Below are 22,454 nucleotides of genomic sequence, written 5' to 3'. Positions count from 1 at the left end.
CCCTTTCTTTTTTCCTCAAACTTCTATCCACCACCCCCAATAAAATCATAGGTCTCAGAAAGGTAAGATAAGTCTATCTTCTTCTTTACATTGTACTTCCATGTTGTCCTCCCTCCCCAAAGTACCAAAATAATTCCAGTCATCTGTAGTTGATCTCATTAGGGTATTAGTATAGTTAGAGCATAAGAAGGGTTTTTTAACTGAAATGAAGCTACATTTGGTGAAGTGGGTGGGAAACATGTGATCAGAGGCTGCTCTGGTGTACTTTATCTACTGTTCAAGGGCAGATTCTTCCAACTCCTGATACACCCAACTAGTAGGACCATAGAGTAAAATACATGGAAAATCAACATTGCTTAATAGCATGTATGCAGCTACAAAGAACTTGTTCATCCTGTTCATCTTGGTTAGAGGCTGGGGGAGATGGAAGTTGGGGTGGGGAGGTTCAGTGAAAACAAAGTGGTTGTCCCGGAGTGAGGAGGAGGGGGTAAGAATTTGGGTTGGTATAGCTAATAATTGAACCGGAATAGTGGTGCCAGGGGAGATGGGAAAAGGTTATAGGAGAAGAGGAGGGCTTGGGTCTACTGTGACATTTTAAACCCTAACTTTTAGTTGTTTCTGCCTCAATATTATATTCAGACGTGAGGCTGCCATCAAAGTTATACAAATAGTAGCAGTAGTAGTATTTTTTTAGCCATTTAATTAGGCTTAATAGTATAACAGCATGAAGTTTCTTCTGTACATCTTAATAATGTAATACCTTTAAAAATCAAAGATTTAGGTAGAATTCTCTTTGAACCTTGTTTTAGTCCAGTATTTTCCTCCTTTATGAAGTATTTTTGTAATAACATTTCTACTTCTATAGCATTATTTTCATATCAGTCTTCGATTCTGGTACCCTTTAGGAGCCATAGGTTAGGGTTATTCAGCAAAGTCTGTGGCCTGCTAATACTTGTTTCAATGCCATATTAACCATTCTGTGTTAATCCTACTATACTAAACTTTAACTATCCAATTAGTTCTTCCAAGGGACAAAAAGAGTAATTTTTCCAAAGCATTTAGCAAATGTTAGGGTGTTTGGTTGTAATTTATATTTCTGACAGAAACTCTAGCTCTGCAAAAACTTTTGAAATATGGATCGTTAAATTATGTGTGGGGAGAAGAACAAAAGGAAGGCTTCTTTTAAGGTAGCATATTCGGTGGTTTATTTGTAAAGACTTCAAATGATGATATGAACTCTTAGTGCATTTTTTTATCAGTGAATTAAAAATTGCCAGTCTGCTACTTTTTGATCTAAAGAAACCAGAGTTTCATTTTTATTTTGACTGCCACTATTTTAGCTTCCTAAATTTAGCAAACTTTTAAAGGAAGATTTCTTAATTTCTGGTGTATATTTAATACTGAAAAGAAGAAAAGCAGCCTTAAAAGGGTTAATGCCACAAGTGACTATAAAAAATAGGTGATTAGAGAATCTGCAAGAAAAAAAATTTTATAAAAGAATAAATCATCAGATAATTGTATGACCAGAAAAAATGATATATCTAAAGCAAGGAACAACCAAGAGACAGTCCATATGTACTCTATTTGTATCTATCAAATGTTAAAAAAAAAAAAAGAGTAAAACAGAAAGGTCCCTAGCTCACTGAATGGACCACCCTGTGGTGAATTTAAAGGAGGACATGGTTGAGGGAATCATGGGCTGGTTAGGCATAGACAGGTTGTGAACTTCATTGTTGGAGGGATTATATTTGTGAGTGACAGCAAAGGGAAGAGGAAGAGGACCTGCCCATTTAGCCTTAGGCAAGTAACTTTAATCAATCAGCAAACATTTATTAAGCACCTACTGGGAGCCAGGCACTGTGCTAAGCAATACAAAAAGAGGCAAGAGGCATTGTACTGTCAAGAACTTACAGTCTTTCTGGAGAGACAACATATAAATATATAATATACAAAGCAAAGACAAAGGGGAAATAATTAGCAGAGAGAAGACATTAGAATGGAAAGGCTTTTTGTAAAAGATGGGATTTTTATTGGACCTCAAAAGAAGCCAAGGAAGTCAGTAGACAGACTTTGCTTTTCTGAGTCTCATTTTCCTCATCTAGGTGGGCTAGATGACCTTTGAGGTCCCTTTCTGCTCTGAATCTTTTATCTCAGAAGGTGACAGATCCATTGAAGTATTCTTTTTATTCTCTTTTTCTAAGTTCTGTATAAAGTTTTTGGAAATAAGCCCTTTCAATAATGTTTTCCCTAATGTCATGATTCATTTTGTTTTTTTTTTTCTCAAGTGATAGAAATAGAAACAAGATTTTTTTTTCTTTTTGCTTTATTTCAGCTGTTGCTTTTAAAAATGCCAAACAGTTTGATCGAGCCAAAGATGCCTGTCTGAGAGAAGCTGCCGCACATGAGAATAATAGGGCGTATCTTTTCAACATCATTTAAATGCCTTTTTAAGGAATTGAATCAGTCATCGGTTAAAAATATACCTTGGGTTGACACTAATTATTTTCCTTAGTTATGAATTTGTTACCTATGAAGGAAAACAGTATTAATTTATAAACAAATGAAAGCCTCAACATTTTTATGCTCTTTCAAATAGTTTATTTTTAATGATTTCTCCGAAGTTAGGTGTGTGTTTTTATTCACCGAATTAAGTTGGGAAAAGAATATCTTTCAGATATTTATTTTTGTGTTGCCGGGTTTGGTACCAGTGTTAAATTCTCACCTCCTTCCTCCCACATGATATGGGGTGAAGGATATGTGTATCTAGTAGTTAATAAGTTTTAAGCACCTATACTATGTGCTAAGTGCTAGTATCATGCATTGGGAATACAGATACAAAAGTGAGACAATCTCTGCCCTCAAGGAGGTTACATTCTACTGGAATGGTGCGGAGAAATAAAATAGCAAATAAATTGAGCCAGTAACTGCTAAATGACTTTTAAAAAGATATTCTGATCTACTTTGATTTTGCTTTTTTTGGTGTTGAGGCTGATAAGCAGGTCAAAGTGAAAAAATTGCCCTGAAATATTTAAAACTTACTGAATGGAAAGACTTCTCATTCTGTCTCCATTGAAAGATAGCTCTAATAATTTTTAATTTTGGTTGGGCTTGTTAAATCAACACATTGGAAATTTTAAAAGAAACTGTGCTGTGTTTCTTTAGCATCTTTCTGAAATTTATAGTTTTTAGGAAATATCTGTTACAGTCATGTATGTGTTCTCATGTATGTACTTTAATTTTAGGAGAGAAGAATTGATTTATGTCATATTTCACTCAACTTTGTTCCTATTAACTGATAAATGTCTAGACGTGTTCATTTCTTTTGTTTTTATCTTTAACTCTGACTCCTTCACATCCCCAGTCTTTTTCATGCAGCCAAGTAAGTACTTTATTTCCATCTACCTAAAATATTTGAATGTTTCCCAATTTATGGAAGCAAAGGTTTGTTGATTTAACATGTTTGTTTCTACTTACAAGAACATTAATTTATAATTTGAATGTGTACTTAAGTTGCAATCAGTATTATCTTTTCCTGTTAACCATAGAAAAAATTTCAGGCCATTTTATTCTGCAGATTAAGAGAAGAAGAACTAAATATGATCTCTTCTTTTTCCCTCCACTTATGGTAATTTTGAAAGTTATTCATCTGTGGAAGATTAGGAAGCTTGATCCTATATTCAAGTCTTTTAAAAAACTTTTTTAGCTCTATGAAGTACCTTTCATCATCTACTTTATATTGTACCAAAAATACAATATAAAAAAATAGCAGTGTAAGCATTATGAAACAAGAAAGTATAGTTGTACCCAGCTGCCTTACTATTATTAAATGAGACAGGTACTTTTACTGAGTAGTAAAATCCAGAACCTTCCCCCCCTTTCTCTTCATTTGATTAAGATCCCTTATGAAGGAAATTTGTATTTTCTGTCTTTTTGCAGGGCTTATGAACAAGCTGGCATGATGTTAAAGGTCAGTATGGCATAGATGCAACATAGGTAGTATGACTTGTTATGCTATTCCAAAATATTAAATATCAAAGTTATGTTTAGGTTGAAAGACCACAAGCTAAGAAATGCTAAGCATGGTAGAAGAACTGTTTCTTAAATAGTGCTGATCAGATTGTGAATGGAAAAGCATTAATGACTTTTTAAAAAAATGTTTTTATTTTGATAAATATTTCCCAATTATATTTTAAAAGATTTTTAACATTTATTTTTTTAAAAAAAATTAAGTTTCAAATTCTTTCCCCTCTCCTCTCCCCTCACTTCTTGAGAAGAATTTGATGTTGATTATACGTGTGAAGTCATGCAAAACATATTTTCATACTAGCTATGTTGTGAAAGAACACAGATAAAAATTAAAACAAGAAAAATAAAGTATGCTTCAATCTGCATTCAGAGTTTGTCAGTTCTCTCTCTGGAAGTGGATAGCATTTTTCATCATGACTGCTTTGGAATTATCTTGGATCATTGTCTTGATCAGAATACCTAAGTCTTTCACAGTTAATCATATTGCTGTTACTGTGTACAGTGTTCTCCTGGTTCTATTCACTTCACTTTGCATGAATTCATATAAGTCTTCCCAGGTTTTTGTGAAAACATCCTACTTGTCATTTCTTATGGCACAATAGTATTTCATCACAATCATATACTACAACTTGTTTAACCATTCCCCAATTGATGGGCATCCCCTTGATTTCCAATTCTTTGCTATCACAAAAAGTAGCTGCTGTAAATGTTTTTGAACATATAGATCCTTTTCCCTCTTCTTTGATCCCTTTGGGATACAGACCTAGTAGTAATATTACTGGGTCAAAGGGTATGCACAGTTTTATAGTTCTTTGGGCATAGTTCCAAATTACTTTCCCGTTAGTATCCCAGTTTTTCTGTATCACCTCAAGCATTTGTCATTTTCCTTTTTGGTTGTGTTAGCCAATCCTACAGGTATGTGGTGGTATCTCAGAGTTGTTTTAATTTTCATTTCTCTAATCAATAGTGATTTGGAGAATTTTTTCATGTGACTACTGATAACTTTGGTTACTTTACCTGAAAACTGCTTGTTCATATACTTTGACTATTTATCAATTGGGGAATGGCTCTTTTTTTTTTTTTATAAATTTGGCTTAGTTCCTTATATATTTGAGAAATGAGGCCTTTATCAGAGAAACTTGCTGTAAAAATTTTCCCCCAGTTTCCTGTTTTGCTTCTAATTTTGGCTGCTTTAGTTTTGTTTGTGCAAGTTTTTTAATTTCATGTAATCAAATTATTCATTTTACTTTAGGGCATTAATAATTGATGTCTTAAGAAATTAAATTTTTTTCGGCATTTTATATTACTGATTTTATTAACTTTTTGAAACACAACTATAGTTGAAGATTACAATGAAAACAGTAGCTAATACTGAATCTGTTAAGATGATTGTAGTCCATTCATTCACTATTGCATACAAAAACTAGCATTATAATGAAGAGTATTCACTGGCCCCCATTAAGAAGTTTGACACTTAACCCCACCTCTGGGATGATGCTCATCACCCTCTTAAGCTTCTCCATTGTAATGGCATCTTCTTTCTTGAGATGGTCAAGGTCCACCAGTTCTGTATGATCCTTTTCTTCAGTCTTCTCTACTTCTTTCAGGTGGTTACTTCTGACAAATATAGTTTATCTGATGAAAGAAAGCCATTCTCTGGAAAGTTTACCTTAAATTCAGTTATTGGAATTCCTTTCTCATAAGGTTGTTGATAAATTGGCATGCCTTCTTTCAGTACACATTTGTTATCTCCATTTTTAACGATTTGACCAGGATGAGAAGCAGTGACTATAGTTCTACTGTCAAGGGTTGATATTGGTTTCTGAAAACCACATAATGTTTCACCCAAGTGGATATCCATATACATGAAAAGGTTGTCACCTTGTTGTGTAAATACTGCATTGTCCTGATCCAAAACAGTGATATATCCTGGCTTAAGTCCTGGCTCCTGGTCACCTTCACCATGGAATGTTATCTTCTGACCATCTTTCATGCCCTTGTCAATATGAACCTCCAGAATCTTTGTCTCTCAAACAATTTTCCTTTCATCACAGCTTTTACATGTGTCTTTAGGGCTGATTGTTCCTCATGCCCTTGGCATTTCATGCAAACTGATTGAATTTGCTGAACCATTCCAGGTCCTATCTAATGAATTCTTATTTGCATTCCAGTACCTCTTCATTCTATAGCTCCTTTCTTAACCCTCAGTCCTTCACATTTATCACAAATTACATTCCTTTGCAAAGCCAGTTATCTTGTTGCACCATTATATAAATCTTCTAAGGGCACCAACAACTGATGAACAACATTTTTACCTCTCCATTGTCTTTGCATTCTTCTATCTCCTCCAAAAACATATCAAAGATAACCATTGGAGAACTAAAGCCACCACCAGAACCACCATATTTTATGACTTCTCCACCTTTGTCATATGTCTTTTTTTCTTTGCATCAGAAAGCACTTTGTATGCTTGAGAAAGCTGTTTGAACTTTTTGCCCTCATTTGGATTCTTATCTGGGTGATATTTCAAAGCTAGCTTTCTATATGCCCTTTTTTAAGTCATTTCCTTCACCATTTTCTTTAGTCAAGGAGTGATACTTGCAGTACACTAGGTGTTGAAATGACCATGACCTGAGTAGGGTGAAAGGGGATCGCCCAGGAGCTGGTTGTGATGTTAGGGGAGCAAATGGAAGAAAGAGAAGAGATGGAGGCAGTTCTTGTGTTTGGAGCCTGGGTAGTGGCCGCTGCTACTCTCTGTTCTTCACTGAGTTTTCTGGAAAGTTCCCAGAGATTACATTTTTAAATGTTAAATTTTATAAACTATGCTGTTTAATCTAAAAATGGTTATCAATATGTGGGTGATGTTAGCAGACCCATTATAATTTTGGTGTTTTCTCAGCTTTAGAGGACTAAAGTGAATATGCTTGATTGTCCGAACAGCTTATTTGATGTAATTTTATGTTGAGGGAATAGAGAGGTTTTATTTTTGTTTGCTTTTTACATTTTAATGGAGAGGCAATCCTTTTTGGCTCAGAAAAAGGACTTTAACTCTAGCATCTTTGGATTGTGCTGTTTTCATTAAGGCAGTTAATACTACTTTTGCTCACAAGTTTTGAAAATCACGGAAGGGGTTAATATTCTCTCAGTTTAGGGGGTAAGAAGTCATTGATTTATATCCTGTGATAACTGGCATTCAGGGTATCACAAATCCATATAGGCATTTTGAAAGATAAAAATTCTGATTGATTTTACTTTTAAATGTTTAAGCTGAATAGTAATTGAAGGAGGAAGTTTAGCTTTTTATTTTTTGTGTATGTTGATACAAATATTTTATGATGAGATTACTTATTCACTTTAATTGTAGCCAAAACATCTCATCAAAACATTTTTTGCAAAACTTTATTTTGGGGGGCTTAAATTATAATAAAAATCATTTCCTGGCCGAAACTTGATCTAGAATTTAACTTTGGTGATTCAGACTAATTTATCAATAACAATAGCTCCTTAAGAGCTAGTGTTGAAACCTGAGTTTCCCCCTTTTCCTTGGATCCCCTTAGAACTAAATACGAAAGAACTTAAAAGATTTCTTCCCTTCTACATCGCATACCTAACTAGGTCCAAATTGAGCTGTGACTCCTGACATTACAGTACGAGGTCTTGATGCTGGATCACCTTCATCTCCATAATCTTGTTTCCCCAGCTAAGTCTATATTGAAACAGCTAATAGGGTTGAGTCTTCACCAAAGCTTACTATTAAGACATATTTGCAACTGTTTAATTTGAATGTTTGAAGGCAGAGTTTAGAATGAATAAAAAGTAAATTTGGGTAGATTGGCAGACAGATTTAGGAAAGGCATTTTGGCATGTATTTGAATTCAGTAAACATGTACAATTCCAGGCAACATTATGAATCCTGAGCTTCACGGTCCTGAATAAAATTTCTTGGCTAAACTTTCCACCCATTTTCCATGTAAACCTTTATGGCAGTGCATTGTGAGACCTGTGGCCAACTTCTGGACAGAGGTATGCAGTGGGCCTCAGAGCTCTTGTATCCACTTCTGGTTTTAATTCTAAATCTTAAGGACTGTATCTTATTTGCCTCAGAGGGACCATGTGGTTTAAAAAGTGACCAGATTGAAATATTAACATTTTTACTTTATGCTTTATAATTGAAACCTTTCTACCAGCTCATAGAAAAGTCCTGAGTGGCACAACTGAGAAGTTGGCAGTATGTCAGTTTGAAAGGAAATGCTGGGATTATGGTAGGGCTTCTGATGCTCAGAAAATGAAGGCAAAACATTTATAAATCATGCTTTCTTTCTTTCTTTTTTTTTTTTAAGTGGGGCAATTGGGGTTAACCCAAGGTCACACAGCTAGTACATGTCAAGTGTTTGGTCTGAGGCCAGATTTGAACTCAGGTCCTCCTGACTTCAGGGCCGGTGCTCTATCCACTGCGCCACGCAGCTGCCCCTTTTTCTTTTTTTTTTTTTTTAGTTTCCAATTATAAATCATGCTTAATCTTTATCTAACGCCAATAGAAGGGGTTTTGAGTGTAGAAATGTCAGAATCATATCTGTGTATGAGGAATAGTAATTGAGTAGCCGTGCTTTTGAGGGAATGAGCTTAGAAACACAAGAGGTAGGAAGCTCTAGCTGCAATATAGGTCAGTACCAGAGTCCATGAGAAATATACACCTGAGTTGATGGTGATGGAAATGAAGAAAGGATACATGTGACAGGTGTTACAAAATAGTGAATTATATGTGCACAGAAATTATTTTTTCTCTCATCTTTTTTTCTCAATTACATGTGAAAATTTTTTTAGCATTCATTTTTTAAAATTCCCTCCCTCTCCTCCCTGTCTTTGAGCAGGCCAGCAATTTGATATAAATTATACATGTGAAGTCTTACAAAGCACATTTCCATATTAGCCATGTATGTATATAGAAATTAATATATTTTGATTTGATTCGGTGCAACATAGGTCATGTATGTACTCGTGAGAATTCATCTAATCCTGTATATTGTGTGTATGTATGTGTACACAGAAACCTAGATACTGTTGTGAAAATCACATGGAAGAAATTTGTTAAATTTGGCTTTCCTGTGTTTTAGGTGTTAAGTCAGTAAACTCTAAGTTCCTTCCCTGACCCATAGTGTATCTCTTGACTAAAGGAGATGCAGAAATTACCTGAAGCTGTTCAACTGATTGAGAAAGCCAGTATGATGTTTCTGGAGAATGGGACGCCTGACACAGCAGCCATGGCCTTGGAACGGGCAGGAAAGTAAGTCCCTGAAATCTGTTGCTGGAAATAAGTGAGGACAAGGCATGATTTTTTCTCATTTCAATCAAATTCCTGGAAGAAGGTACTTCCCATTCCTAACTTAAAAAATAATACTTGTCTTGTTCATTTTAGACTTATAGAAAATGTGAACCCTGAAAAGGCTGTACAGTTATATCAACAGACAGCTAATGTGTTTGAAGTAAGTTTTCACTTTTCTTGACTATTGGACATGGCCTTGAAATTTATTGAAAAAGGGACATGTGGGGCAAAAAAAACCCCATTAAGTGGGTGTGATTTAGTGTGGATTTGGATAGTAAAGGCTGTCCATTGCAGTTTGCAAAGCTGTGTGTTGGGTCCATCATTCACTAACAACTTCTACTTATTCCCCAATTTTGAGGAACTCTTGTTTTTGTCAACTTAGTATTTTGTTTAACTGATGTTTATCATGTTTACACTATACTAGAATTCTAGTTCAGTTAATGAGAATGTAATAAAATACACTTCAAACTAAAACTTCACTTTCAGTTCAAGTCTTTATTATCTCCTATTGTACAAAGTGTTTGTTGTTGTTATTGTTTTGAGGAGGAAGGGATTTGCCACCAAGAACAATAAGACAGTCTCCATCTTTGTACCACTGACATTGTACAATAAAATTCTGCTAATGTGAACCTCTTTAGTTATCTGACTAGATACATGGGAGTTTACTGTATATCATTTTCCTTTTCTGCCTTCAATGGGAAATATAGGAAGAAAAGAAATAAATAATCCTTTTTTTTTCCACTAAAAGAAAGTTATCTCCTTAACATAGGCCAAGGAATTATATTGAATAACCTTCAGAAATCTCTTCCACATTGACATTCTAATTCTATTCCCTTCTGTTACCAGAGATCAGTGAAATGGGTTTGGCAGATGTCATAATGCTACTTAGAAAATGTACTTTCTTTGGTAGATTGGTTTTATTTTTTTTTTCTTAATCATATCATGAGACAAATGTAAATAGGACCTTCTTTTTATCCCCAATATGCAGTACAGTTCCTTGCACATAGTAGATGCTTAATAAATGCTTGTTGAATTGACTTACTGATCAAAATTGGCAACATGTCCTTTTCTTGCATTTCTTAAGAATGAAGAACGCCTAAGACAAGCAGTTGAATTACTAGGAAAAGCCTCTCGACTTTTAGTACGAGGACGTAGGTATGTTTTCTATCATATTCTATTCTTGTTTTTATTTTCCATAAGCCATGTTTGCAGCCATTAAATAATGTGAGGAATAACACGGTATTTTCTAGGTGCAAATTACAAATTAATTTTCATAGACAAAACCACCATACTGAATACTATCATGTTAGCCCTAAAAATGTCAGTTTTTTGCCAATGTTTTAATGACTTGTCAAATGTTTCTGCCTTCTGAAATAATTATTTCTTGATCTGTCTTCTGGGTGACTTTTGTGTTGCCTCTACTGAGGGTTGAGAATTGTAGAGATTTTAGTGACAAGATTCTTTAAAATATTGGACCAAGAAAAATGGATATGGTCTTATCGAGTCAAGAAAACAGTATTGTCAGATGAAGATAATGAAATAAGATAAATATCCGAAAATAAGAAAACTGAAATCTTTGCATTTCTCTCCCCTTCCCCCTCCCTTTTTTTTTCTTTACTCTCATGTGAAAACATTTTTCAGCACTGGGGAGAAGGATGGATTGGTTTCAGTACGCAACTTCTGTCTTTTGTAAAATCCCAATGGCTAAAATTTAACTTTAAATAGTTTTGATATAAATCAGGCATTCCGTCATCAAACATTTATGAAGTGCCTACTATATACTAGGCACTGTGCTAAACTCTGGGGATATAAAGAAAGGCAAAAAACAGTTCCTTCATTCAAATAGCTCACAGTCTAGTGGGAGTAACGTGCAAACAACTATGTACAAGCAAGATATAGAGAAGAAAAATTGATGGTAGTCTCAGAGGGAAGATACTAAGATTAAGGATTTGGAAAGACTTCTTGAGGAAGGTAGAACTTTAGCTGAGATTTGAAGGAAGCCAGAGAGATATTCTTCAAAGGACTCTGTAGATATGCAAATAAAAATGCAATATATATATATGCATTATACATTATATTATATGTGTGTGTGTACGTGTCACATATACATACACATATGTGTATATCTATATACACAGAAACACATAATGAAATCTGGCCATTTTCTAATCATTTTAGCAAGGCATGATTCTATGCTATGTTTGAACTGATGCAGAAAAAGACCTGATAATGGTTTTTGGTCAAGAGATCCAAAGCAACTGGTTGACAAAAATGGTTTTGCAGAGCGACTTCTGAGGCCAAATTATGACATGCCATTATCTTTATAAGGAATGTGCCATTCTGTGACTTAGAGGTATGTTCCTTTCCATAGAGTTTTCTAAGAACTCACTCAGCACATACACTTGTGTTTCAAACTATACCATGTTTTTATATAAAGCAGCTAAATGAATTGCACTGTTATAGTGTTGATGGGAGTGAAAGGCACTGGGGAGCACAAGAAGCTGTAGTTACAGAGGGATAACTGGGACCTTTTATGTAACATGTGTCTGTCTGGAGCATATTCCTAAGTTATACCAGAATCTGACTTTTGGGTACAAGTTAAGTAGCAGACTCAGAACACAAAGTATGTGATGTTGATAATGGAAAGAGAGTGAAAGCATAGAATTTTAAATTGCACATATCTTTCATTTATGTGCTTACCTATTTTCTATTATTAAAGGACCTTCCTTTCAAGGTTTTGTCACCTCTTGAAATGGTAACATTTATGCATCAGTGTAGCAGATTAAAGTGAACAATTTCTTTTATTTATATAATTGTTGTGCTTTTCTTCCTGCTCTGGATATCAATATTCAGAAAATGGTAGTTCAGTGTGTAGATGAACGTTTTATTTAAGGCAACTTCTGGTCCAAGTTCCTTCAGTAATTCCTTAAGTGGGGGTCTTCCCTTCTGAATTACTATTTAACCCTTAGGCTCTTAGATCAACACTTCCTGATAGATAAGTCACAACAAACCAGTTGATATTGAAGGTCTGTGTGGTTTGTCTCTTAGCTTACTACCATGTCCATGACTCTTGCTCTGATGACTAGGCTGGGCATCAGTGCCGTTATCCTCTCCCCTCCCCCACCCCCTACCTCTGTTTCCCTCCACCTTTCTCCCTCTTGATCATAAAATTTAGGAAAATAAAAAGTAGTTCTTCCTCACAAAAAATTTGGAGGCTTATATCGAGATCAAGTGTGATGTTAAAGTAGCAAACTCTAGGTTTTCTTGAAGGTCTTGTGGTACTTTTGAAGAACACTTGCCCTTTATCAGATTTCCTGAAGAAATGAATGAATGAAAAAGCATTTATTACATACTTGCACTGTGCAAAGTGCTAGAGATACAAATACATAAGAGAGATAGTCCCTGCTTATAAGTAACTTACATTTCAGTAGGAGACAGAGTGGTAGGCCAGAGAGTAGTATCTGGGAGCATCATGCTTCCCTAAAACTGACTTACACAACCTTCCTTTTTGAGGTCTTGAATAGATTCATCCTTCTTGAAAAGTAGGAGGTGGGGGGTCATCAGTTGCTAGATATCTCATTTTGGCACTGCATAATTATGCATTCAATAAACATTTTCGTAGTGATAAGCACTCTACATCCTGACCATCTTCTTACCATCTATCTGTAGCCACACCCTCACACCCTCTAACCTTTTCAGATCTAAAACTTCCAACTTGGGACTTTTGTTGCCCTTAATAGAAAGAGCCTCTTATGACTCTAGGCCAGTTTCCTTGCAGTGATGCAGTATGACTGTGAATTACTGAATACTACAGTCTCCAAAGAATTAAAATTATGGGTCACCCAAAGAGCAATCAATAGATATTTGGTGATCATAAATAGTTTGTAATATACTATCATCAAAGAATTAGGCATCAGAAGCTGCATAAAAGCTATCAAAGAGATATCCAAGTATAAAAGGAGATGGGCTAATCATGTATTAAGAGTAAACGGTGAGACAAATGGACAGCCCATATGCTTCATTGGTACCCATGTAATGTAGAGTAAGGTTCCCAGGCTATTTTGGGGCTAATATGTACATTGATGAGATCATAGATTCATTAAAGTATATAGTATCAATAGTACACTCCTACCACTTAACTTAATCCTTTCCTCCTCTCCTCCCTTTCCTTTGCTACTGTCCATTCTGTTATGAAACACCCTTCTGCCGTGGTATAAAACTGAGTTTGTATCTGGAGTAGAGGGGCCAGAGGAGGCAGGTGGCAGCAAGTGGAATATATAGTGGTGAAGGGGAAAAGATAGAAAAGTGGAATTCCTGTGATTGATCATTTATTGTACCTTGGCATTATTTGAATTTAAAGGACTTTGTCAAGTTGGTTTTACATAAGTTGGGGACTGTCTGTTATAAATTTCATTTTAAAAAATTGCTCAGTTCAGTGGGTTCCTATGAATTGGCAAAATAATCCATAAAAATCTTTCTCAGTTCAATGCAATTCACATTTATTTTACATTTTCTCTTTGCAGAGCACTGTTTGGTGGAGTACAAAAATGAATAAAAAATATAGCTGTCAAGGAACTCTCTTCTACCAAGGGGATGAGTTGAACCCCAAAAACTATGAGAAAGAATTAGAAAATGATTCACTTCATAGGAGAGGTCAAACAATAACTAGAAAGATTCAAGGAGGATGGAATCATTTTTAGGTAGGGCAATCAGAGAAGGCTGCAGAGGGGAAGAGGTAGAACCTAAGTTAGATCTTGAAGAGGGGAAGGATATCAGTAGGTAGAGATGAGGACAGCAGGAGGAAGCTTTTCTAGGAATGGGAGAGGGTTCTTGTAAAGGCATGGCAGTAATGAAGATTGGAGAACAGTAAGTAATGAAGTGTAGATTGTATAAAGAAGAGTTTCATGAAATAATGCTGTAATGTTAGGGAGGAGACAGATTGTAGAGGACTGTGAATGCCAGTCTAAGTAGTTTTTTGTTTGGTAAACAGTGAAGAACCCCTAAATGTTTTTGAGATGGTTAAGGGCACAGTCAGACCTGTACATTGGAAAGATTACTTTGACAGCAGTGTGGTAGATGGATTATATAGGGGAGAGACAAGTGATCTTAAGTGTTCTTATTTATTGCTAGTCCTTTCTAGTGCATTAAGGAAGAGTCTGGATATTTGTAAAGAAGAATTTTTAGAGCTAATGGAGCCACTCTTCCCCTTGCTCCCCAAACCTGAAACAAAATATATTGCTAAGTTATGGCTCTTCTCCCCTTCTCTGACCCTGTAAAGCCAAATGTGGATTTCTTACTGTTTTTTTCATTTAGATTTGATGAGGCTGCACTTTCCATTCAGAAGGAAAAGAATATCTATAAGGAAATTGAAAATTATCCAACATGTTATAAGGTATTATTTGCAATTTATTTCATCTATGTTTTGGCTAATTTCCCATGTTACTATAGTTCCCTAAAAGAGAGGAAAGTATCTATTGGATATTTGATTGTTAATGTGACTACATGAAAGATTTGCTATTTGGCTGATATAGGAAACACCAGATACAAAAGATCCTTCCACCAAGGCAGATTGCAGTCTGTTTATAACTTGGTAGATAAATCCTTGGGTGTTGCCTGAGGTACATAGAAGTTAATCGACTTGCCTAGGGTCATACAACGAGTAAATGTCAGAAGCAGGAATTGGACCCACATCCTCCTGAGTTTAGCATCCTAGTCACTAAACCTGGCTGCCTTGCTATTTGACTATTATCTGTAAATGAAACAAACACTTTAGTAAATGAAAGTATTATTTCAGTAGGTATTATTATTGAAAGTCTCCCAAACTTACATGTATAGGATAGGTACTGCATCTATGATTTCATTGCTATAAGAAACTTCTGGGTGGGGAAATTTCCTCTCCCAGTGAGGATCAGCATCTTCTTGACCACTTAGAGTCTTTTTTTAAAAAATTTATAGAATAAAACAAGCATTTCCATAACATAGTATAATAAAAAAAGATGATTGCACTTACAGCTTTAGAGAGCTGCTAAGAGGGCTGAGAGATTGGATGACCCTTGCCCAGGGGTGTGCAGAAGCCAGAATGTGTCGCAGTCAGAACTTGAATCTCATTTAGGTTGACCTATAACATGATTGATTTTTTAGTAACTGTAAAAATTTTCATTTATATCCCCTTCCTCTTTCTACGTTCTTATTGTTTCTTTTGCCCAGAGCAGGAAGGTTTAGTGATGGGGTTGTAATAAAAAAAAAAAAAGAAAAGTAAAGGGAAAAATGTCAGAGATATATACCTAGAGAACTTAAAAAGAAATAATGAAATTTGTAATTAGCTTAGAAATGCCATTTCTCTAGTGCCCTGGAGAAGGCACTCTTAAGACTTAGTTACAGAGAGTGAGGGTAAGGGGGAGAGGGAGAGGGATAAAGAAAAACTAAAATGTTTCAGGTAAAATCCCAGATGTTTTTATCCTACTAGGAAACTGGCCTTTATTATATTCATATATATTTGAAAGGTAATCTGTCATCTCTTCTGTTTTAGAAAACAATTGCCCAAGTCTTAGTTCATCTACACAGAAATGACTATGTAGCTGCAGAAAGATGTGTCAGAGAGAGCTATAGGTAAGACATTTTCATTGATTATCTTGACATCTTGACTTTTTTTTTTCTCTTAATGCATCTTAGGTGGTCAGTGAAAAGCTTCTTTCAAGGTGCTTTGTAGTGATTTCCCATAGCCAATAGAGGCATGTCATTATTGTTTCAAGCTTTTGAGGTAGGGCTTTTGGAGCCTGTCGTATTTATTTTTAGTTATCTTCTCTGTATGATCTCATAGGAGGTTAAGACCTAAAGTGTCTTTGTTTTATTGGTTTTTTTCTCCCCAAGACAAAATTCTCAAATAGTGGGAAACATTTCATTTATTGAATTTATGTGTTCACATGTGGTGGGATGGCAGGGATTAGAATAAGATTCCTATGTTTTTTCATCAGTCATTTTTTAAGTACCTACTATATCCAGAGCATTGTATTAGGAGCTAGAGGAGGAAAAGAAAATTGAGACCATCCCTGGGAACGTGTTACGTATGCAGATAAGCAGGACTATACAATAAATGTACTATGTTTGTAGTTCAGGGGAAGGGAGGAGTGAGAGGGTGAAGGGAAAAAAACTAGACCAATTTCCCATACTATTTTATAAAACTTTATCCTCAAAACTGAAAAAACACACCACCACCACCTTGCAGTCACATAGTCTAATTAGAATTGGTTGATAGTAACTGGATTTAAGACTATTGGTGCTCTCAGGAGCTCTCAGGAGGAGTGCAGGTGGCCTACGAGAGTGAGCCACAGTGTAAATGTGGGCATGGTGTTTCCTTTAGCATACCAGGATTCAATGGAAGTGAAGACTGCACGGCCCTGGAACAGCTTTTAGAAGGGTACGACCAGCAAGACCAAGATCAAGTTTCAGAGGTCTGCAATTCTCCACTTTTTAAGTACATGGACAATGATGTAAGTGGCCATTCCATTTCTTTTTCTTCTTTGCTGCTGAAAGAGAGATCTCTCAGGGAAGAACAAGCAGCTTGTTGTTATCTTTTCTCCCCAGGCTTCTGGGGCTGATTTTTCATTTGGCTGCTTTCCAGAGAGAACCTCCCAACTGTCAGACTTCATCGTCGACTATAGGCCATTTGGGCTGATTCGTTTACAACAGCCATGCATATGGTTCATCCAAAATCTTTGGACCTGAAAACATTTACTTTTTCTGTCCAAAACTTCATTGATCCCAGCCACATTTATTAATACCATCCCATTTAATTCACAAGCCTCTTACTGTTTACCTCCTATTAATCGTTTCCCATAGCACCCAGTTAAGAGCACGACAGATGTCTGCCACCTGCAGAAAAATACACTCCTGGCTCCTGTAAAAATTCAAATGCTCCTCTTACTAGCAGGTAACAGGCAGAATGTATTAAATTTCTGTCAGGCTTGCTGCTTAATCTCTTTTAGTCCATGGTGTTTGTGAGCCTGGGCTGATTTGTTGTCATGGTATCAAATCAACTTTGCATGTAGTTTTCAAAACTCATTAATTCTGGAAGAATTCCATTTGACCAGAAGAGTTTAAATTGTTCTTGCGTACATTTGATTAGCTTCACCTTTCTTCCTGTCTCTGCCTTTGTCCACTGCCCTCCATGACACAAATTACAGAGAAGGCAAACATCTGTCCTAAAAGCACTGGGGTGTCCCCTTCCCCACAGCCCCAAGAAAATTAAACTGAAAAGGAATAGAAAGGGAAAGGGGAAAGCAGGATAGTTTGCATTTTCCCCTTAGATATACTTTCCCCTTGCTTCTTTTTGGGCCTAGGCACAAGAGCCAGTGTTACTCATTTTCAGTCGTTGCTCTACTACTTAGTAACTGCAAATAATCTAAGAAGCTTTTATTTCCTCTAACTTTGTTGTAAGACAGTGGCTGAATTTTTTAAAATAAACTATATTTAATTTCTCAGGTTTTATGCATTGCTTCCTATTTTCTGTAAAATAATGACAGATCTTATAGAAGACAAGTGTGTTTATGCATGTCTTACATACCTTCAGAATAAATATGCAATTCCTTTAATATAGTCATTCTTTTTTGGAGCTTCTATTTGGCAGAAGGTCAAGTCCTGCATGACCAAAAGTCTGAGATGACCATGTTTAAATAACCGTAGGCCTTTTACTTCCAGGTCCGTCAGGAGTATCTACAAGTGCTTTAGTAAATAGATAAAAGTTTGTACTTGCATGGACAGGTACAAACATTTCTTGGCTTTGATTCTTAAGTAAGCTAAACACATTCTGTTTATATTAATTTTCCAAAAAATCTTTTTTCTTAGGTACAATGAGCCAGAGTTTATGCCAACATGTCCCAGTTATCCAAGTTCCTAAGTAATGGAGCTGGAATTTTTCCAAGTCAAATCAACATGCATTTATTAAGTACTTACTGTGTGCCAGGGCCTGTGCTTAGCACTGGGGAGCCAAATGCTCACAAAAAGAAAGACAAAAATGAATTAATAAAGTTTTACTGTATTACACTTTCGTGCTTCTCCCATGGAAAGATGATTCTAACAAATAGCAGTGTACAACTCCAGCTATTTAATTTCCATGAAAAGAACAGGCAATGAAACCTTATGTTTCTCACTATTGTAGTGTTCTCTGAAGCCATGACAATTAATGAGCTCAGTCTCTAGCTCGGTCCTCAGAACAAACTGGTGTTGCCAGGCCTGCATCTCATATCTTTATGTCAGGGTTGTTTACCTTTCCTCATCTATTTCTCATTTACAGTATGCCAAGTTGGGCTTAAGTTTGGTGGTCCCAGGAGGAGGAATCAAGAAGAAATCACCAGCAACACCACAGGCCAAAAGTGAAGGTGCAGAAGCCACAGCTGCTGGTGATGAAGAAGAGGATGAATATGCGGGAGGACTGTGCTAATTATTAACATGCATACTCTCAGGGTAGGGAGTGGGGGGAAAGTCTGATGTGCTGTTTTGTGGAAGTTGAGTGTACCAAAATTCTTAACCCTTCTCTGTAGTCCTGAATTGGAACACCAATATAGAAGCTCCATATTTTGGGCTACCATACCAAAAAATTGCCTCATTATCCCTTACCTCGTGTGAATCATTAGTTTATTGTAAAACACTTCCTTGGTAAAAGTTTGTCCAGAGTACCAGCTTAAATTTTCTTTTAAGACAGTTGATAAGAAAAATGATAACAGGCTCCTTTGAGAGCTGGCTTCTAGAGTTAAAATTGTGGATTTAGAATGGCAGGTGGAATATTTGAATGTCATTTTTCCTTTTATGATTTTTGTATTTCCTGGTAAATGCTTTTCTCTTTCCTTTATTAACTAGTAATTGGAACTAAAAGTGACTTGTCCTGATAGAAAGTCAGTATCTGATCTGCTTGTTTTTCTTGTGTGATATGTGTTTATGAGGCTGTGTTGTGTGTGTGTGTGTGTGTGTGTGTGTATGTGCATATACGTATGTGTGTTTGCACATATACATATTTTAAAGGAAATCTCATGCTCGTGCCATAGAATACATTAAATGGTTTGGTCCTTTCAGAAAATAAGTTTGGGAGCAGGAGACGATTTTGAACCTTGGAATTGTTTTTAGACTATTGAAATATGTATTTCAGATCTCACAAGTCAATTTGCAAAATTTGAAGATAACTAAGTAAATTATCTGACAAATTTATGAAGCTTTCCCTGGATTTGAACAAGATGAATAGATGCATATTTCAAAGAAAGCATTGACTAAGGTTAATAGGAACCCATGAAAAATCCTTTTGAAATTGTGTTCTCTCAGGAGGGAACTGGGAAAGAAAGAGTCTCCATCCAGCCTCTCTTAAACAAACTACCTCCCTCCCAAAGATGCAGCTGCTGGGCTAGACAGTGCTGGAAGAAGAACTGGCCGCTGATGAGCGTGGTGTCTGTACAGTGGAATTTGAGATGAGGGGGGAAGAAGCATGTTGGAGAAAATGATGGGTGTAAAGCACCATGCTTCAAATATTTAAGTGGCTAGTCATTTCCTAAATGGGGCAGCTATGATGCTTTCCTTTGGGGGTTTACATATATTCCTTATACACTTTTGCTTTCTTGCTTGATGGTCAAAAGTTTTAGAATCACCCTTTTGTGTCACAGTCCTTTCAAGTGATCTACTTTTTGGAAAAGGGCCTTAAGACACAAGTGACATGCATTCTGCAGGCAGATGCTAACCACCTTTGCTCTATTGGTTTCCTATTTATTCCCTAGACATACATATACTTAGATACATATATATAATTATTATTATTATTATAAATAATTTCCTTATTTATGCCTGATCTCTGAAGTAACTGTAATGAGACATTCCAGAAGTCACTTCTGAAAACCAGTCTCATGACTAGTCATGTATGCATTGTAGTTTGTGCATGGTTCTGCTAGACCTCCCTGGGAGCATTATGAGTGGATGAATGAACGTATTCTTAAGACACACACAAGTGATTCTGTAGGAAACCTCAACATCTTTCTAGAGTCCATAATAAATCATGTGTGTGTGTCTGTGTGTCTGTGTCTATGGCTGTTTGTCAGTACAGAAATGCTTATTTTATCTTATTATAAAACACTATTATATTTAACATTGTTTTTATTTTTCAAGCCCATTACATCATTCTGCATATGTTCTCGTATTTTCAACATTACGGCAAGCATCTCAGGACTTAACTTTGGACTGTCATCTGCATTTGGAATTTAGTACTGCAAGACAAAAATGTTCACATCTTAAGGATTTGTTGTCTCAGTGCTGCTAATACCACTTTGTTCTAATCACAAGCTTCTGACAGTGTGGAGTCATATGTAGACCTTTCTCTGGACAAATTATTACCTGCCCCCAACCAAATATGGCTGTACTCAAGGCCATATATCAGTCTATATTGTACCATTCACCTACAACTTTTTTTTTTACAGCATTGAACATTTTAATGTTTCTTTTCCATTTATACAACAAAAAGACAAATGAGTTGGGTATCCAGTAATAGGAACATAATCAAGTCTCAGTTTTCAAAAGAAATATTTTGAGATTAATTTTTTATGTAACTGTTCCTTTTTTCTCTTCTTAGAATTCTCCTCTCTCCTCTACTTTTTTCCCCAATGTTCAGAACTAAAGCACACTACCTTTGTTTAGCTATGCGTGAATATTTCTGTGATAGGGCTATTCTAGTCTAGTAAGTATTGAAAAACATTTGTTTCAAATTGATAATTTTTTTTGCCCTATGATGCAGTTTGCACCTTTAAAATATTTTATCATGGAAATCAGGTTAAAAGTGGAAACAGTGATGTGTTGCAATAGGAAAAATGTTTTCCAGAGTTCTACTTTCATACAAAAGAAAAAGTCTGCATGGATGTGCTTAAAATTCATTATAATTTTCCATTGTAAGTGAAGTCTGTCTCTGCCATACATTTAATATATTAAATTTGTACATATATAGAATATGGTATTCTTATAGTGTGAAACTTGTGCTTCACTTGTATTTTTCCTAACTTTGTGATGTATAAATAGAGTATTAAGTGTGTAGTAATACAAATTATCACTTCTCTGGAAAGAGACTCCGTGTGTGACAATTATGAAAATAAAACTTGAAGCTTTAATTTGGCCATTTATTTTCCTCGTTTGTTTCATTTGATTAATTCAGTTAATTTAATATATTCTATTAATGATAAAATTATTTCTAGCCAACTATTCAAGAACCACCATTTAGTTAACTTTTCCAATTCTGTTGTTTGCTTCTTAGAGGTAAATTCAGCACTTTGAGGAGCTGCTTTCAGATCAGGTTAGCAGATTAGCTTTGGACCTATGAGCCAGACTCCAAAGCTAGGAGCCTAATGTCCTTTTCTGTTTAAAAGAGGGAAAGAGAAGATGGAAAAGTGTATCTCTATAGGACATTGGTTTCCAACTCTAGTTGCAGCCCTAATTAGATTTACTGAACATCTGTATGCTGTATCTTGAAGATTTCTCTGTGAAGACTTATGAGGAAGGTAAGCATATCTGACCAAAGTATTTCTGGGGATAGGGGTAGAGAGTTGTCTTATAAGTAGATTCTTTTATATCTCTATAGTACCTTGTATAGAGTAGGCAAACATTAGGTGCCTGCTCTATGTAAGGTACTATAGAGATACAGAGACAAAGCATTGAGTAGCTTAAAGTCCAGTGCAAGTTGCATTTTCTCTCTGAGTATCAAATTCCTTATCTGTAAAAATAGAGAAAGTAGATGCTTTTCCTTTCTGTCAGGATGATTGGTGCCCCAAAAGTCTTAGTGCAGGTTACATTTGGACTGACACTTTTGGGACATGTTGAGGGATTATTACTAAGAAACAGAAGCAGTTACTATAAATTCTATTTTCCTTTTTTCAAGTGATTTGCTTACTTGTATGTGCATAATTTAATTCTGTTATCTTTTACCTCATATGTTGTAAGATTACCATAATGTACCAAGTAAGACACACATCTCTAAGAAATTCTGTAGATTCAATTTGTGAACTGGGTAGGATGAATAGGAGAATACAAAGAACAAATTTGGTTGCATTGACCAGTATTGATAATGGCTCCTTGTGATTAGCTTTAT

The 22,454-nt window shown here is 35.7% G+C and overlaps 1 protein-coding gene and 1 pseudogene across 1 annotated transcript in view; one reads left to right on the top strand and one right to left on the bottom strand.

Annotated features, from left to right (window-relative positions):
• LOC114054191 (gamma-soluble NSF attachment protein) overlaps positions 1 to 21,480 on the top strand; it is a 33,539-nt gene extending 12,059 nt beyond the window's left edge. Inside the window, exons 3-12 of the mRNA XM_027877354.1 lie at positions 2,333 to 2,417; positions 3,362 to 3,379; positions 3,937 to 3,967; positions 9,201 to 9,310; positions 9,443 to 9,509; positions 10,434 to 10,504; positions 14,663 to 14,741; positions 15,879 to 15,958; positions 16,710 to 16,839; positions 18,642 to 21,480. Coding sequence (XP_027733155.1) covers positions 2,333 to 2,417; positions 3,362 to 3,379; positions 3,937 to 3,967; positions 9,201 to 9,310; positions 9,443 to 9,509; positions 10,434 to 10,504; positions 14,663 to 14,741; positions 15,879 to 15,958; positions 16,710 to 16,839; positions 18,642 to 18,788 — 818 coding nt within the window. The 3' untranslated portion in view covers positions 18,789 to 21,480. The remainder of the gene's footprint in view (positions 1 to 2,332; positions 2,418 to 3,361; positions 3,380 to 3,936; positions 3,968 to 9,200; positions 9,311 to 9,442; positions 9,510 to 10,433; positions 10,505 to 14,662; positions 14,742 to 15,878; positions 15,959 to 16,709; positions 16,840 to 18,641) is intronic.
• LOC114053793 lies at positions 5,415 to 7,704 on the bottom strand (annotated as a pseudogene).
• Positions 21,481 to 22,454: the final 974 nt, after the last annotated feature.

This window comes from Vombatus ursinus, unplaced genomic scaffold (assembly GCF_900497805.2).
Source record: "Vombatus ursinus unplaced genomic scaffold, bare-nosed wombat genome assembly UNPS02014812.1, whole genome shotgun sequence".
Taxonomy (NCBI): domain Eukaryota; kingdom Metazoa; phylum Chordata; class Mammalia; order Diprotodontia; family Vombatidae; genus Vombatus; species Vombatus ursinus.
The sequence above is the reverse complement of the archived record's forward strand: the minus strand, read 5'-3'. Positions and strand labels throughout refer to the sequence as shown.